Genomic DNA, 13,836 nt, shown 5'->3' with positions numbered 1-13,836 from the left:
CTCTGTGTGTGGATGAAGGCTGGAACTAGGTCCTGGGTAGCCTCCGGGCATGGAGCAGAGGCCAAGGTCTACTGATGCCCACATGCTCTGCTGGGGCGGTCAGGAAGGCCAGACCCCCTGTTTGTCCTGAACCAGGGTAGTAATCCAGAGGACACGGTCCAAACAGTATCTTCCAGGAAGAAGAAAGCCTCCTAACGTTCTCCAGTCAATGGAGAGACTCCCTAAGTAAAGTCAACAGGAGAGGGATTCTGCTTTGGGAGGCAGATACTCATGATGAAGGTGGTTGGAAAGCTGCCGCCGCCTTGTTTGCGAGCCCTCCAAGCTTCCCCGGGCAGTCAGTCTGTTAAAGGAATATAAACATCAAGTTACTTTAACGATAGTGTGTGTCCACTCTTTGAGGGAGACCTGGCTGTCTCTCCTCATGGCTCTTGCTCACTTTGTGTTCTCTGCCTCTCTTTACGATGTTAGACACAGCCAAGATGCTCCACTGACTGGCGTTTAAGGTTTGACTCTTTTGTAAAGCCAGAATTAAGCCACTTGTGAAGCAATCTGAGCATAGATTTCTTTCAGAATTTCTCAAACTTATTTAACCAACTACACTTCATTCAAAAACACGTTTTCGAAATCTTCCCATTATTGTATCTCTTTGAAGTAGCCACTTGGTTGTCATAGAAACAGCACTTATACTTGTTTCATTACTTGTTCATTTGTAACATTTAATTACACTTTCTTCCTCCCTTGTGAGGGTAGGGGGTGGGGCTGGAAATCACACATGCTAGGCACTTACTCTAATATTAACCATAGTCCTAGCACTCCCTAAATTTCATTTATTTGCTTAAGTTTAGAAATGATCTCACTATATAGCCTAAGCTGGCCTCAGATTCTAGAACCTCCTATTCAGCCTCCCTAGCACTGAGGTTATGGGTATGACCACCATTAACAGTTCGGGAGTGATGCCCACCTCTCTTGATAAACACACCACTCCCTTGTGGGTGCCAGGTAGAAATGTGCAGGCTGTGAGCCGTGCTGTGCCTGTCAGGAGGACACGCTGTAAAGTTAGCTAATCTGCTGGTCAGTGAGGTAAAGGCACTAAAGACTGTGAGCTAGCAGTTCCAGCTGGGCTCACAGTGACCAGGAGACACGGCAGACTCCGGCGCTGTGTCTGCTTCATAACCTGCTGTCCAGCTCTTGGGGACAAACTCTCCTAAGTGTGGAAAGCACAGAGATAGCAGCCTCCAGTTCTCCCCCTCTACCCTGCGGGAACAGCTCCGGCCTGAGCTCCTACCAGGAAGCCCCTCCCTGTCAGGGACTTTTGTCGTGAATGGAGAAGCCACCCCCAGCTGTGTCCAGGAAGCTAGCTATTGTTCACAGGGTTGTGAACGCTTTCTGCCCTTTCCCTCTGGTTTATCTCTGAGGGACCTGGCTATTAACTTGTTTGTAGGTGGAATTTTATTTATTTTAGAATGAGATGAATATAAATCATGGCTGCCTTTCTAATCACAGCAAACCGAATCACTAGGGAGAGATTACAAGATGAAAACTACAGATGTTCCCTAGAGCCGGGAGTTGGCACCTGGTAGGTGGTGGGTCACAGAACAGGAAAGAGGTGATGATTCAGCCCAGCCCACATTTCTCTGGGCTAGGGAGGCTCTCAGGACTAACTTCCTATTCTGGCCTAGGAAGTGCAGACGGATCCTCCTCTGGAGAGGAACCACAGAACCTCCTAGGATGATACCTTCTAGGGTGATGTCGCAGGGAATGGAGGAACTGCACCAGCACACGGGCCTCAGGCTCTGTCTGGAAAGCACAGGCTGATTGCAGGCCTGTGCTTTGTACAACTTCTTAGACGTTCCCAGCAGCCTCTGGGAAACTGGAGCTCAAAAGAGGAAGTAGCTGGGCATGCTGGCACATGCCCTAAATCCTAGCCTTGGGGAAACTAAGGCAGGAGAGTCTTGAGGTTGAGGTCAGCGTGGGCTGCACAGTGACACCGGCCCAGGGGAGCAGGGAGAGGAGAAGAAAGTCACTGACCATAGCAGTGACCCAGGCGCTGAGGAGGTTTCCATACTCTCTGAAGTGAGCTGAAGCTCAGAGAAGTCGAATGGCTTCTCCAAGATTCTGCTCACGAACGGAGAGGACCAGATTTTGAGCTCAGGCTTTTTTATTCTGAAGTCTTTTCTTCACTGATTACCACCTTTCGTGATGTCCTTCTGACATATCTGAAACTCTGCCCTAAGCTTTCACAGACCAGAGGCTAGCCCCAAAACAAGCGGGACCCTGGAAGCTAGTGGATGATGGTCAGTCAGAGCCAGCAATTTTAAGCTCTGGAGCACGGACGTCACAGATGGGCTGTAAGAAGGAATAGGGGCCATTTTGGTGGCCAGTCCTCCAGATCGACCGGCAGAACCAAGCAGTGTGGAAGGCTGTAGGTGTGACGCTTCCCAGGACGGGCCACCTCCTGAAGCAGGAGAGGACTCGCCCAACAAGCCCTTCGCACCCACACCTGCTCCCTGCTCCTTCAGCATCCTGGGAGCAGTTCAGGCTCCGATTCTGTGGGTTTCGGGCTGTGAAGGATATGAACATGTCTGTGTGCTGGCTGAGTGTGCCTGTGTGCTGGCTGAGTGTGCCTGTGTGCTGGCTGAGTGTGCCTGTGTGCTGGCTGAGTGCGCCTGTGTGCTGGCTGAGTGTGCCTGTGTGCTGGCTGAGTGTGCCTGTGTGCTGGCTGAGTGTGCCTGTGTGCTGGCTGAGTGTGCCTGTCTGTGTGCTGGCTGAGTGTGCCTGTGTGCTGGCTGAGTGCGCCTGTGTGCTGGTTGAGTGTGCCTGTCTGTGTGCTGGCTGAGTGTGCCTGTGTGCTGCCTCCTCCGTTCACATTGTCACTCCTGATGGCAGTGATCCACTCCGCTGGGTGTGATGAGTGTGACCAGTTTCCCAGGCCCCGCTTTCTCAAGAACACAGAAATCAAGTTTTCAGATTGCAGGGCCTGGAGTTTGCCTGGTTCCAGAATGGAGCTGTCACCAAGTCCGTGGGAGAACCCTCCGCCCTGCACTGTGTTCAGGAAGGCAGAGACGCCAGGTTCCCACACCTTTTTCTGTGTGGCCTCGGCTGAGCGTGGCTTCGGCTACGGCATGCTGAACCGAGTTCCTTACAAATGAAAAGAGAACCCGAGTGGATTTATAATTTGATATTTTCTAAAAGATTTGCGCCCAAAACATTTTTCGCAGGATTTTGTTCTGGGTTTTGAACTACAGAAACTTGAGAGACTGGGCCCAAGAATGTGTTGGTGCCCAAGGGCCTGGTTCTGGGACTGCTGTTTCGCTGGGCCTGCTGTGCATCCTAGCCTCCGTGGCCCCTCACCCCCACCCCGTGCTTCTGCCCATTTAGCAAGCCGTTGATGTGTCTGGGGGTAAATTGCAGGCGTAAGTCCATCATTCTTAGGCTTGGTTTGGGATGGGGTGAGACATCCTCAAAGACAAGCTGAGATCATAGCTGTCATTGCACAACGTTTGCATAACCACAAATTCCATTAGAACAAAGATTACTGTGACCCCAAAATGTTCCCTTCTGCCCTTCCCCGTCAGTCCCTACCCAACCTTACCCTACAGCCTCCCTGGGCACCCATGCCTCTGGCGTTTTCTTGGGCAGTGTTTCCCTGATCCATGACTTCATCTAAACAGCAGCAGTGCAGGGTGTGCCCTTGAGTGTAAAGTGAGGACTTTAGTGACTGAAAATAAGACTGGGGTTCTGTCGGGTTCCTTACTCTAATCTCTTCCTGTTCAGCAGACATTAGGGGCAGCAAGTTAAGGAGGCCTTAGGGAGGCTGATGGGTGTGGCGGCTCCTGACCACGAACACGCTGTGATCTGACCCTCTATGCTACAAGCAGCTCCCAGCCTGTAGGTCTGAGGAGCAAGCAGGCGCCGCACCCTTCCACAGCCCCAGTGCTGAGGAGCCATGCAGGCCCGAGCCGCTGATGCCTCATCCATGGTCGCTTTAGTCTCGGCACACACAGAACAGGATGGGGGAGACATGAAGAGTGAGTGTGAGCTAGAAGCAGAGTCCCCAGCCAGGCTGGTGCCTGTGCCTCACCATAGGCTTGTGTCCCTCCTACAGGTGCCAAATGCTAGGCATAAACTGGACCAGAACCCGACTATGAGGCCTCATTAATCTTTCAGATAGTTGCCCCACTTTTTAAAGCCAACACCTGGCACATAACCCAGAGAGCTACGTGGCGAGCAACAATCAAGTTAATTGGAATCTGGGTCTCCCCATTTCTCCTTTTCAGCAGTTTCCTGGGACTGCTTTCTGAGTGGGCCGTCCAGGCTGGAGGCCACTCGGCAACGGCTGCTTGTTTCCTTGTGGCCTGTCCCTTCGTATTCCTGCCATGCCCTTATCTCTCCTTTACGCTTTCCCGCCACTGTCATAAGAGCAGACTGGGATGAAAGGTCTACTTCATTCCAGCCTGAGGGAGAGTGTGGTGTGAACCCTCTGGTCCAGCAGTCGGAGGCAGAGACATCTGCTCAGCCTGCATTCCTTGTTCAGTCCAGCCCAGTCCGTGGGGTGTCTCTGGGAACATTCAGGGGTGTCTTCTCACTCAAATGTCTCTGAAAACAACCTCAGCAGAGATGCCTAGAGGTATGTCTCACAGGATTCCCAACCCAGTCAGACTGACAAAGAATTTAGCCATTACAAGCCTGCCCCTGGGTAGAAAAGGGACCCAGTTGGTGGCTATGGGATTGGAGGTACTCTGAGGCTGCAGGAGCCAGTGTCTGCAGTCCCAAGGTGCAGGCCAGAGGAGCAGAGAGACACAGCCTAGGACTGGGCACGCTTGGCTCTGGTCTCTTCTCTACCAGGCTGCCCCTCTGATCGGGAGCAGTCACAGTTGGGGGGTAGGCTTTTCATAGGGCAGGACAAAGCACTTTTGAAATGAAACAACTCTGTTATCCCTTAGCCCAGAAGGGAGAGGACCTCCAGAGAAGGCAAGCAGAGAGGGGAAGGGAACTGGAGTGAGGGGATACCACAGTAAATACAGTATCAACCTGTGTGCCCTCCCATGCTGAGACAAATTAAGCTGAGACTAGCAGTCTGCTTTGAGGAGAAGTTGTTCGTTATTCCTGGGGCTGCAAGGCTGGCCTGCCTGAGAAGAGCCCTTAACCCACTGGCATTTCTTTATCCCCACATTGAGCTCCCGCCCTCCCCTGCTTTTCCACCCCATCCTGGCCTCTTCTAAAAACCGTTGACAAGATTAGAAAATCAGGACACATAATTTACTTCAATCCATCTTTGTCTTTCCTGGGACCTTATGCAACTCAGTCTGGAAGGGGAAGAAAAAAAACATAACGTAGCCCTTGGTCAGTGACCCTTTCTCAAATATTGAATCAAAGCCCTCTCAAGGCTGAGCGCCTGTCTGCTCTAAGAGGCAATCCAGCAAATACAGAGTGGACCACGAGCTCTTATGTGGCTTCTGGTCTGGGAGTGTCAACTGTCAGCATCTTTAGGGTTCTCTGACAGCATCAGTGGTCACATGACAGGGTGGGGTGAGCCTCTGGTGGGCTTGGCCCTCAGCATTCACCCACACACACCCCACCCCCCAACTCTGTTCAGCCAGGCTCGGTGTCCTTCAGGCCCAGGAGCAGGCTAGGCTGCTGGCACATTTAAGAATCTACCGAGGAGTGGCACTTGGGATCCCTCCCTGTATGTGAGATACTCTGCTCCACAGTGAGCCGAGGCTCTGGAGGGCTGGCATAAAAACAAGGGAAGGAGCAAACAGCAGAGAATCCAGCCAGACCCAGAAGTGGCACTGTGGGCCACCTTCCCTTCTCTCCATTTATATAAGAGCGATTCAAGTTTCGGTGACCAGGCTGGAGAGAGCATTGAATATTGTCACTGCTTATCAAGACCTGAGTGTCACCAAGATGCTCCTGGCTCTGTAAAAGACATGGGGTTAGATCAAAAGCCCTGAAATAGGCTTTTCCCCCCTCGATGGTTCTCGCCATCGCTGGGACACACCATTTAAACTGTCAAAGCAACAGAGCCAGACACGGTTCTGGGTAAGTCGTCAGTGTGGGGTAGAGGAGGAGAGGCTGGCGTCTCAGCTCTGTAGGACAGACCTGAGGACACTAGCTTGTGCTTTGTGACCCTAAGGAATCCTACCTATGCAGGGACAGCCCAGAAAGGAATGGAAGAGATCAGTATCCCACTTTGCTGATTTCCAGAAACATCACCTTTACTATTTGTATGTAGAACAGCGAGAGGAAGGCAGGTCCTCTCCTCCCCATTGAACCCCAACTTCTAGGTTCATATCAAAATGGTGCCTGTTATCCTGATTACTTGGTCCCACAGGGTTGCCCAAAGGGGAAGTTTTCCACGGGCCTAAGGGCAGGAGTGTGCCGTCCTAGGGACTGTCTGCACCTCACAGACGTACTGACACACACAGCACTCCTCAGAGCTTGAGGCTTTCCTTCCATTCTGGGGGTTAGTTGAGTGGCATGGTGCCACCTCAGTGGTTGGATGGGCCCACACCCATGGACAGCTGCGGGTATCCAGGATCCCGGGGCCTCTGAGCAGATGTCAGCAGTATAGCCAGTGTTTGCTCTTATCTGTTTGGGGCGTGTTTCGTGCAGCTCTAGCTTATGAACAGAAGCATCCTGAATACCTGCCAAAATGGGTCATTGCCAAGGCTTTTTTGTCCATTCGTTTGAGACAGGGTTTCTCTGTGTAGCCCTGGCTGTCCTGGAACTCACTCCTATAGACCAGGCTGGCTTCGAACTCACAGAGATCTGACTACCTCTGCATTCCTAGGCTAGCAGAAGACTGGCATGTCCTTCAGTTCCTCTGCATAATAGACTCTTCAGCTTGGCTTGGCTGTGGCAACTTGCAGAACAGTAAAATGTTTGGGCAAAGCCGCCTCCTGGCAGTGTCCGTCAGCATAGGCACACAGGGTAGTCTGTGGAAATCCTGGCCAGTGCTGGCCTCCAGGCACCTGTGGGTGGTTCTGGGGAACCATCAGCACTTGTGTCAAGTGGCCGGCTGGGGAATCTCAGGAATGAAGTGGGACTGCCACCCACTTGAGCTCTCTCCACCCATGGTATGGAGCACGGCCTTGGAAAATGGTTCTTCATCACTAGGCCCTCGTCATGGAAAGCAGCTGCTCACTCATGCTTAACTTGTTACCAGGTGCCGTGCCCAGGAAATGAAGTGCACGTGACTTCACTCTCAGGATGCCTGCCTGAGATGTCCCCATTCCCACTCTGGTACCACCATCTCTAACTCCAGTTCCAGGGGATGCTATGCCGTCCGCTGGCCTCCACAGGCACCCGGATCATATGTGGTGGTTAGACATAATCTCAGGCAAAACACCCTCACACGTAAAAGTAATTTGTCAGGCTTCGAATCTAGGCTTTGGTAGGCTGGAGTCTTCAGAGAACAGGAGAAAAAAAACAGGGGCCCAGCTAATTTTATTGAGCATCTACTGTGAGCGTTTCGTCCGCACAGCCCTTGGTGAGAGGCATGCTTACCCACTTCCATCCCAGGTCTCAGAGGCTGATGGTCTTTCCCAGCCTATCTGGGTCACTTGCTTGTGCTACAGCACCCGAAATGACTGGAGCCCAAGGGAGGGGGAATGCATGTGGGCGGCCGTGTACTCCAAGGGACAATGCACACTGGCGCTGGAGCTGTCTCCTAAGCAAAGACAGTCCCCTCCCCCGCCCCCCAGTCCACTGCGTCACCTCTGCTGTGCCCCTGTGCTTTGGCTGAGCTCTGCAGTGAACTGGCTTGGGAGAGAGAGGGGCACTTACCCTGTGCTCTTCTGGATGTCAGCTGCGCCCTGCCTGCCAGCTGGAGGCCAGCTGGGAGTTGTTTTTCTGATTGTCAGGCCCAGGCTCCTTACTTGCACTTAGGGGAAAAACATCCAAGCCCTGGTACAAAAGGTCCCTCTCTTCATGGCTTTGGGAGAGGCTGTGAATGAGCTCATTATCACCGCAGCCCAAGGAAGGGCAGGCGGGCTTCGTCTGGCCGTCTAGACCTACCCCTGGCCACACATGTTGGACCTAGGCCCAGATGGGGCAGCGGGGATCCAGCCCACAGTAACCCAAGCCAGGTGCTGAGACAGGTGGTCCACACCAGGGGCCGGGCCGAAGACATCTGGATGCTTTGAGGCTAGCTGTCGCTACTGTCTTAGGGGAAGGACAGTGCTGATGACTCCTACCCAGGAAGTGCAGAGCTCCATCTGGGTCCCCAGCTGCAAAGGGGTTTCCTTCCCAGGCTACGTGCCTACCTCCCCTGGCTTCCGGGAGCTTCCTGTGTACAGGCGTGCCTGCCTCTATACCTCAGAACTGGCTGTCATGGCCACCAGCTTTCTTTACTGTGCTCACAGGCTGCCAAGCACGACTTGGAACATAGCACAGAGCAAAGCTGACAGCTGTCCTCTTAGGGAACCTACGCTCTAACTCGAGCAGAGACAAGAACAGACCACCGGGCAGTGGTGGGGGCAGTGGTGGCGCACGCCTTTAATCCCAGCACTTGGGAGGCAGAGGCAGGCAGATTTCTGAGTTCGAGGCCAGCCTGGTCTACAGAGTGAGTTCCAGGACAGCCAGGGCTAACAGCCAGGGCTATACAGAGAAACCCTGTCTCAAAACACCCCCTCCCCCCACCAAAAAAGAGCAGACCACTGGGGAAAGGGGTCACTTCTCCACATTGGCCCACGCCATTGCTATCCCGAGCCCCGCATCCTGGGCTGGGTGGGGCTCTGGGCTGGGTGGGGCTCTGGGGAGATAGCCGAGTGGTACTGGCCTTGAGCTGGCAACGCTGGCCCCAAGTTGACCCTTCTGCCTCTCTTCTTTCTGTTTCAGATTGAGAAAATCATGAGCTCCATCGGGGAAGGGATTGATTTCTCTCAGGAACAGCAGAAGATCTCAGGTACGCTGCTCATAAAGAGAGGGAAGCGGGGAGGGCTCTACTGCTCAGTGGTTGCCATGTCTGTCGCTCATTGCGTTTCTCGGTTGGTGTGGCCCTCATCAGAGTGGCCCATGCCGGAGTTACTTCCACACTGGCCCGAGTTCCCGAGGTGGCTCTGGTACCAGCTGGTCATGAAAATATGGCCCTTATGTGCCTTGTTTACTACATTGGCAGTGTGAGGCTAGCCAAGTGTTCTCACTGTTAGCACACATCAGAGTCTCCTGAAGTGGGTGTCTGTCTCCTTCCCTCCCGGTTCCCTCAGTCATCTGCCGGTGTTACCCAGATCATCCCTGCTTTGCTTGGTCTTTTCATTTTCATCCAAGCCATTAGAGTGAGGTCTGCCTCGGTTTCCTTTTCTGTGAAATGGACCATCGTGCGGTGTTTCTTTCTCAGGAAAGATGTCCTTAAAGTAACTCTAAGAGCCGGTGCTCACAGCCCCCTGTAGAGTCCTGACTCAGGCCCAGAACTGTGGCACCCAGGAGGAGACCAGCTTCCCTCAAGGGCAGGTTCTACCCCTCCCTCAGCATGAGCCCAGCAGCCTCCCCTGTGACCCTGCTAAGGGTGCTGTGTGCATTGCAGGAAGGAGCTGTGGGCTTTGCTGGGCAGAGCCTGGGCTCTGGAAACCCACTGCCTTGAATTCAGTTCTAGATGTAGACTTCAGGGTAAGTCATCTCCTCCCAACTGATGCTCCCGCCAGCACCTCTGGGACTCACCTCAGACGTGGATCCTGCACCCCCAGGAGCCCTGCCCATTTCTGTCTGTGATGCTAAGGAAATCGGAGAACAGGGCACCTGCCTCTGGCCTGGCTCGCTCTGCGTTCAGCCCTGCTTCCTGGTGCTTCCTTCCTTACGGCCCCGTCTCTGTCTGGGTCCTAGCTGAGGGACTGGGCTCCATCCTCATCAGTCTTGGATGACTGCTGGAGATGACAGAGATGGCTCTCCTCGCTGGGAACCCATGGGTCCCTCTCCAGACCACTGTTTCCACTGCGCTGGTGTGCACAGGTGTTTCCAAGGGCTGGGTGTTTGTAGAGCATAGGCATTTAGGACAGACAGACTCATGCCACTTCAAAGCTGGGACCAAGAGCTTGGAGCTCAGTCATGGCTACCTTCTGCTTTACTGTGCCTTGTTTAAGGATCACGAGCCTGAGCCAGCATCATGTGTCAAGAGGCTGGAATAGCGGACCTCTGCCTCTGATCTAGTCGGGCCCCCTGGGAAGAGCCTTGCCCTCCTTCCCACCTATGGGAGTAGCAAGAGGGCTTCTCTGCATTCTGGCTGCGCTGAGCCCAGCACCTGGTCTCGTACGCGTGTTCACTTTGCTGAGCCACCTTCTACACCACAGCATAGGGACCCCCAGGACAGCAAAGGCGTGTGCCATGCTATGTAGGGAGCCCCAGGGTACGGAGAGGCTGGCTTAGGCCAGAGCAGAATCACTGCTCATTTCTAGTAGTCAGTGTCAGAGAGTATCAGGGGTCACCTGTCAGAGAAGGTCAGGGAGGAGACTCCGGGGCTCTGGCATAGCCTCCAGCAGCTCCCGCTTCTCAGAATGGCTAGCTTTGCACAGGGTTCTCTCCTGAAGGGCAGGGCAGCAACGCTGAGTCCCAAGAGCCCCGGAGTGTCCACACAGGAGCTAGATACCCAAGTCCCCAAAGACAGATGTCACGACGGCTCTGTGCCTCTGCCAGCTACCAGACTCCATCACACCAAGCACTCTGGATTCTCTGAACAAAGGTCTGGTTTTCCTCTGCTTCACTCCAGTCACTGCTAAACACCTGCCGAGTGTACCCTCCTGGGGCTAGACTCTTGACACCTTCCCTGTTTGTGACCTATTAAGACGCAGGTGCCTCCCTCATATTTATGGCGTGGCTTGTATTTATGTGGTTCTGGTATGCCTCTGCCCTTCGTTGTCCCTAGCTGGCTGGACTTGCAGTTGGTCAGGTCTCCCCTTGGCTCCTGCTCTAGGTGCATGCTTCTCCCTGGGACCGATGTTCTCATCTAAGGAGCATCAGGTGCAATAGCCTTGCCTTGCTATCTTTGTGTTAAATAGGACAGCGCTAACTAAAGTGGCAAGAGGGGGTCACTTAACTGTGGGCCAAGTTGGCCCTTGGTCCCCTCCCCAGCGCTCCTCAAAACTACCAGCCCAAGTTACAGACACAGTTCGCGTGCCCCGTAAGAGGTTCCCGGCCCTGAGCCTGAGCTGCTGCTGCTCTCCCTTAGTCTCCATCGCCAGCATCACTCCCAGGAAACCTGTCAGCTCGCTCTGCCTCCCCTCAGCGGCAGCAGCTTCTGCTCCGATGTCCGATCCCTGATGTATTCTCCTGAGCGTGGAAGGGGGAAGGGTGGGAGGGGACGGAGGGGAGGGCCAGACAAGAGAGTGAGCAAGGACAGTGGAGCTGGCAGCCAGCAGTGTGGAGCCCCGGAGCCTTGAGACAAAGCCTTCTGCCGCGGCTCTGCAAGCTGCAAGCGTGCACATCCACCGGCAGCAGACTGGACCACAGCTGTCCAGCCTTGGGATTACAAGCAGGGATGAATCAGCAGCCGGGGCTACATGAGCTCACAGGCATTCAAGAGCCTGCTGCTGCTGCGTAGGTTCCCGGAGCTGACTTTCCATTCAAGGGCAAGTCTGGGAGCCCCCAGGCTCGGCGTTTGGGAGCTCTGCAAACAGCGTGCATCCAGAGACTACCGGGTCGCCACCCACCATCCGTTCTGCAGAGGACAGGAGAGGAGTGGAGGCTGCCACAGTTGGTTAGCAGGGTCCCAAAGACAAGCAAGTTGGCATTGCCCTGCCTTGAAGGGCAGAGACCGCCGGTGGCAGCCGATGACTTTCACCGTGTCAGAAGAGTCCCTGGAGGTGACGTCTCCGTAGTTGCCTCTTCTTTCTCCCACCTCGCACCTCTTTGTCTCCCCTTCCTCACCCTCCTCGTACCTGTTCATGCTACAAAAACTAAAGAAGTCAGGTGGGCGTGAAGGCATCCAGCTGAACACCTGAGGGCTGCGGGGAGGACGTCTGCCCTGCCTGCACTGCCTCAGTCCCGCCCTGACTGGAGAGCACAGTGAGAAGATGTTCCTCGTTCCTGTGCATCTGTAGAGGTTTCGAGACCAGAGACCCTGGGAAGAAAGCTCTGTCTCTGTGTGTGTGTGTGTGTGTGTGTGTGTGTGTGTGTGTGTGTCTCAGCCCGAGCGCAGCACACTGAATAGACACTGCCGGATCCTGATGACAAGTGGCTCTTTCTTCTGTCTGCCTGATTTTTGTCTTCTCTGACCAAGAACTGAACAGCCAGACTGCTGTCCCCTAACCAGGCAGACAGGTCATAGGAACCACCACCGAAGACAGGGACCATGGACGCCAACCCAGGCCGGGAAGGCAGCGCCTCAGCCCAGGAGGCTTCCCGATCGCTGGCCTCCAGAGGCTAGCTGTAGATGGGCCCCAGGTCACACAGCCGGTAGAAGACCATGCCACTGACCCAGCAGAGCCACATCTGAGCCTGGTTCCAACACTCCAGCCCACCTGTCCCACTCAGCCCCCTGGCTGCCCTGAGCCGGGAGCACAAGGAGCCCGGGGCCATGGTTTGCTTATTCCGGGACTGCTGGGGGAAAACAAGTATAAGCCCCTTCTCTACCCCTGCCGCTCACGCGCTGCTTGTGTTGCATGTGCTGGGTTCCCATGAACCGCCGCTTCCCCCCTGGAGCCCTCACTGTGTGCCTGTGTCCCTCAGCTGCATGAGGACTCGCGCTCTCTCCTGACTGGTCTGTGCTGCAAGGTCGCAGAACTAGCCCCTCGTCACAGCCCCACAGCAGCTCCAGAAGTTGCATGGATGAGAGGAGCAGCCAGGCTGGTGGGCACTTAGAGCTCCGGTGTCCCCCTCTAGTGCCTGTGGGGACAGACTTTCTGCCATGCCTCTGTGTGGACATTGATGAGGAGTTGACCCAGAGACCGTTGGGGGTTGGCTCCCCCGACCCTGGGGCAAGATCGTGCATGTACAGCCTCGGCCCGGCCCTGGACAGCTCAGACTGTGGGGTGTGAGTGGGCAGCAGCCACCCGAGTTGGCTGGTGTCCAGCTCTAGGCAGCTCTGTCCCTGCCTGTACAGAGAGGAGAAGCCTCTCTCTGCTCTGTTGTACATAGGTAGCCTGGCTGCTTCATGGTGATGACGATGATGTGGCAGTGCCGTCTGTCCTCCTCTGAGTGCCGCTGCTACCGCCTTAACGGGTTCTCCCTGTTCAAGCGTCTGCCGATTCCTCTCTCGTCAGGTTCTCGGACGCTGGAGCAGAGCGTCGGGGAGTGGCTGGAGTCCATCGGCCTGCAGCAGTATGAGAGCAAGCTGCTGCTGAATGGCTTTGACGATGTCCGCTTCCTGGTAAGAGCATCAGATGTGCTGGCCCCAGCCGGTGCTGCTTGTTGGGAACTGGCCCACCCAGCCGGCGTTTGAAAGAGTACATAATCTCTCACCCCAGGGGAGACCCCACAGAGGGGCCGTGGGCACCCAAAGTCAGCTGGGTGGCTGATGCTAACTTTGCAGACAGTCCTGGCCCCACTGCCTTTGGCCCAGGTGCCACTCAGTGGGAGCACTCTTGGGAACCCTGACTTACAGCCCTGCCCGGCCCTGTTCCTTAGACTGGATGCTGGTGTGTTATCTGCCGGCCGAGGCATTCTGGCCGGCATGTGGAGCCACTCTCCAGCGCCTTTGGCAGCCAGGGCAGCCAGGTACCCCATGGGGACTCCATGACCCATCTCAGTTGGATGCCAAGAGTTTCCTTACTTTCCAGAACTTTGCTGTTGTCACTGTAGCAAAGGTTTCTTCCTGCCCCACCAAGTACAGGCGAAACCAGAGCCTCATGCGTGCCTGGCCTCAGAGCTGACCAGAAAAAGGCCAAGTGTTGGTTTGGATGCTTT

General features: G+C 54.8%; 1 protein-coding gene across 6 annotated transcripts in view; it reads left to right on the top strand.

Moving 5' to 3' along the window:
- The window catches only part of Anks1a (ankyrin repeat and sterile alpha motif domain containing 1A), a 152,630-nt gene that overhangs the window by 118,204 nt on the left and 20,590 nt on the right, over window positions 1-13,836 (top strand). For all 6 annotated transcript variants that reach the window (XM_034524045.2, XM_034524044.2, XM_076916490.1 and 3 more), the window contains 2 exons: window positions 8,842-8,908; window positions 13,194-13,300. In XM_034524045.2, the coding sequence (XP_034379936.1) occupies window positions 8,842-8,908; window positions 13,194-13,300 (174 nt within the window). The remainder of the gene's footprint in view (window positions 1-8,841; window positions 8,909-13,193; window positions 13,301-13,836) is intronic.

Source organism: Arvicanthis niloticus, chromosome 20, assembly GCF_011762505.2.
Source record: "Arvicanthis niloticus isolate mArvNil1 chromosome 20, mArvNil1.pat.X, whole genome shotgun sequence".
Taxonomy (NCBI): Eukaryota; Metazoa; Chordata; class Mammalia; order Rodentia; family Muridae; genus Arvicanthis; species Arvicanthis niloticus.
This window is presented reverse-complemented; position numbering and strand designations above follow the sequence as displayed.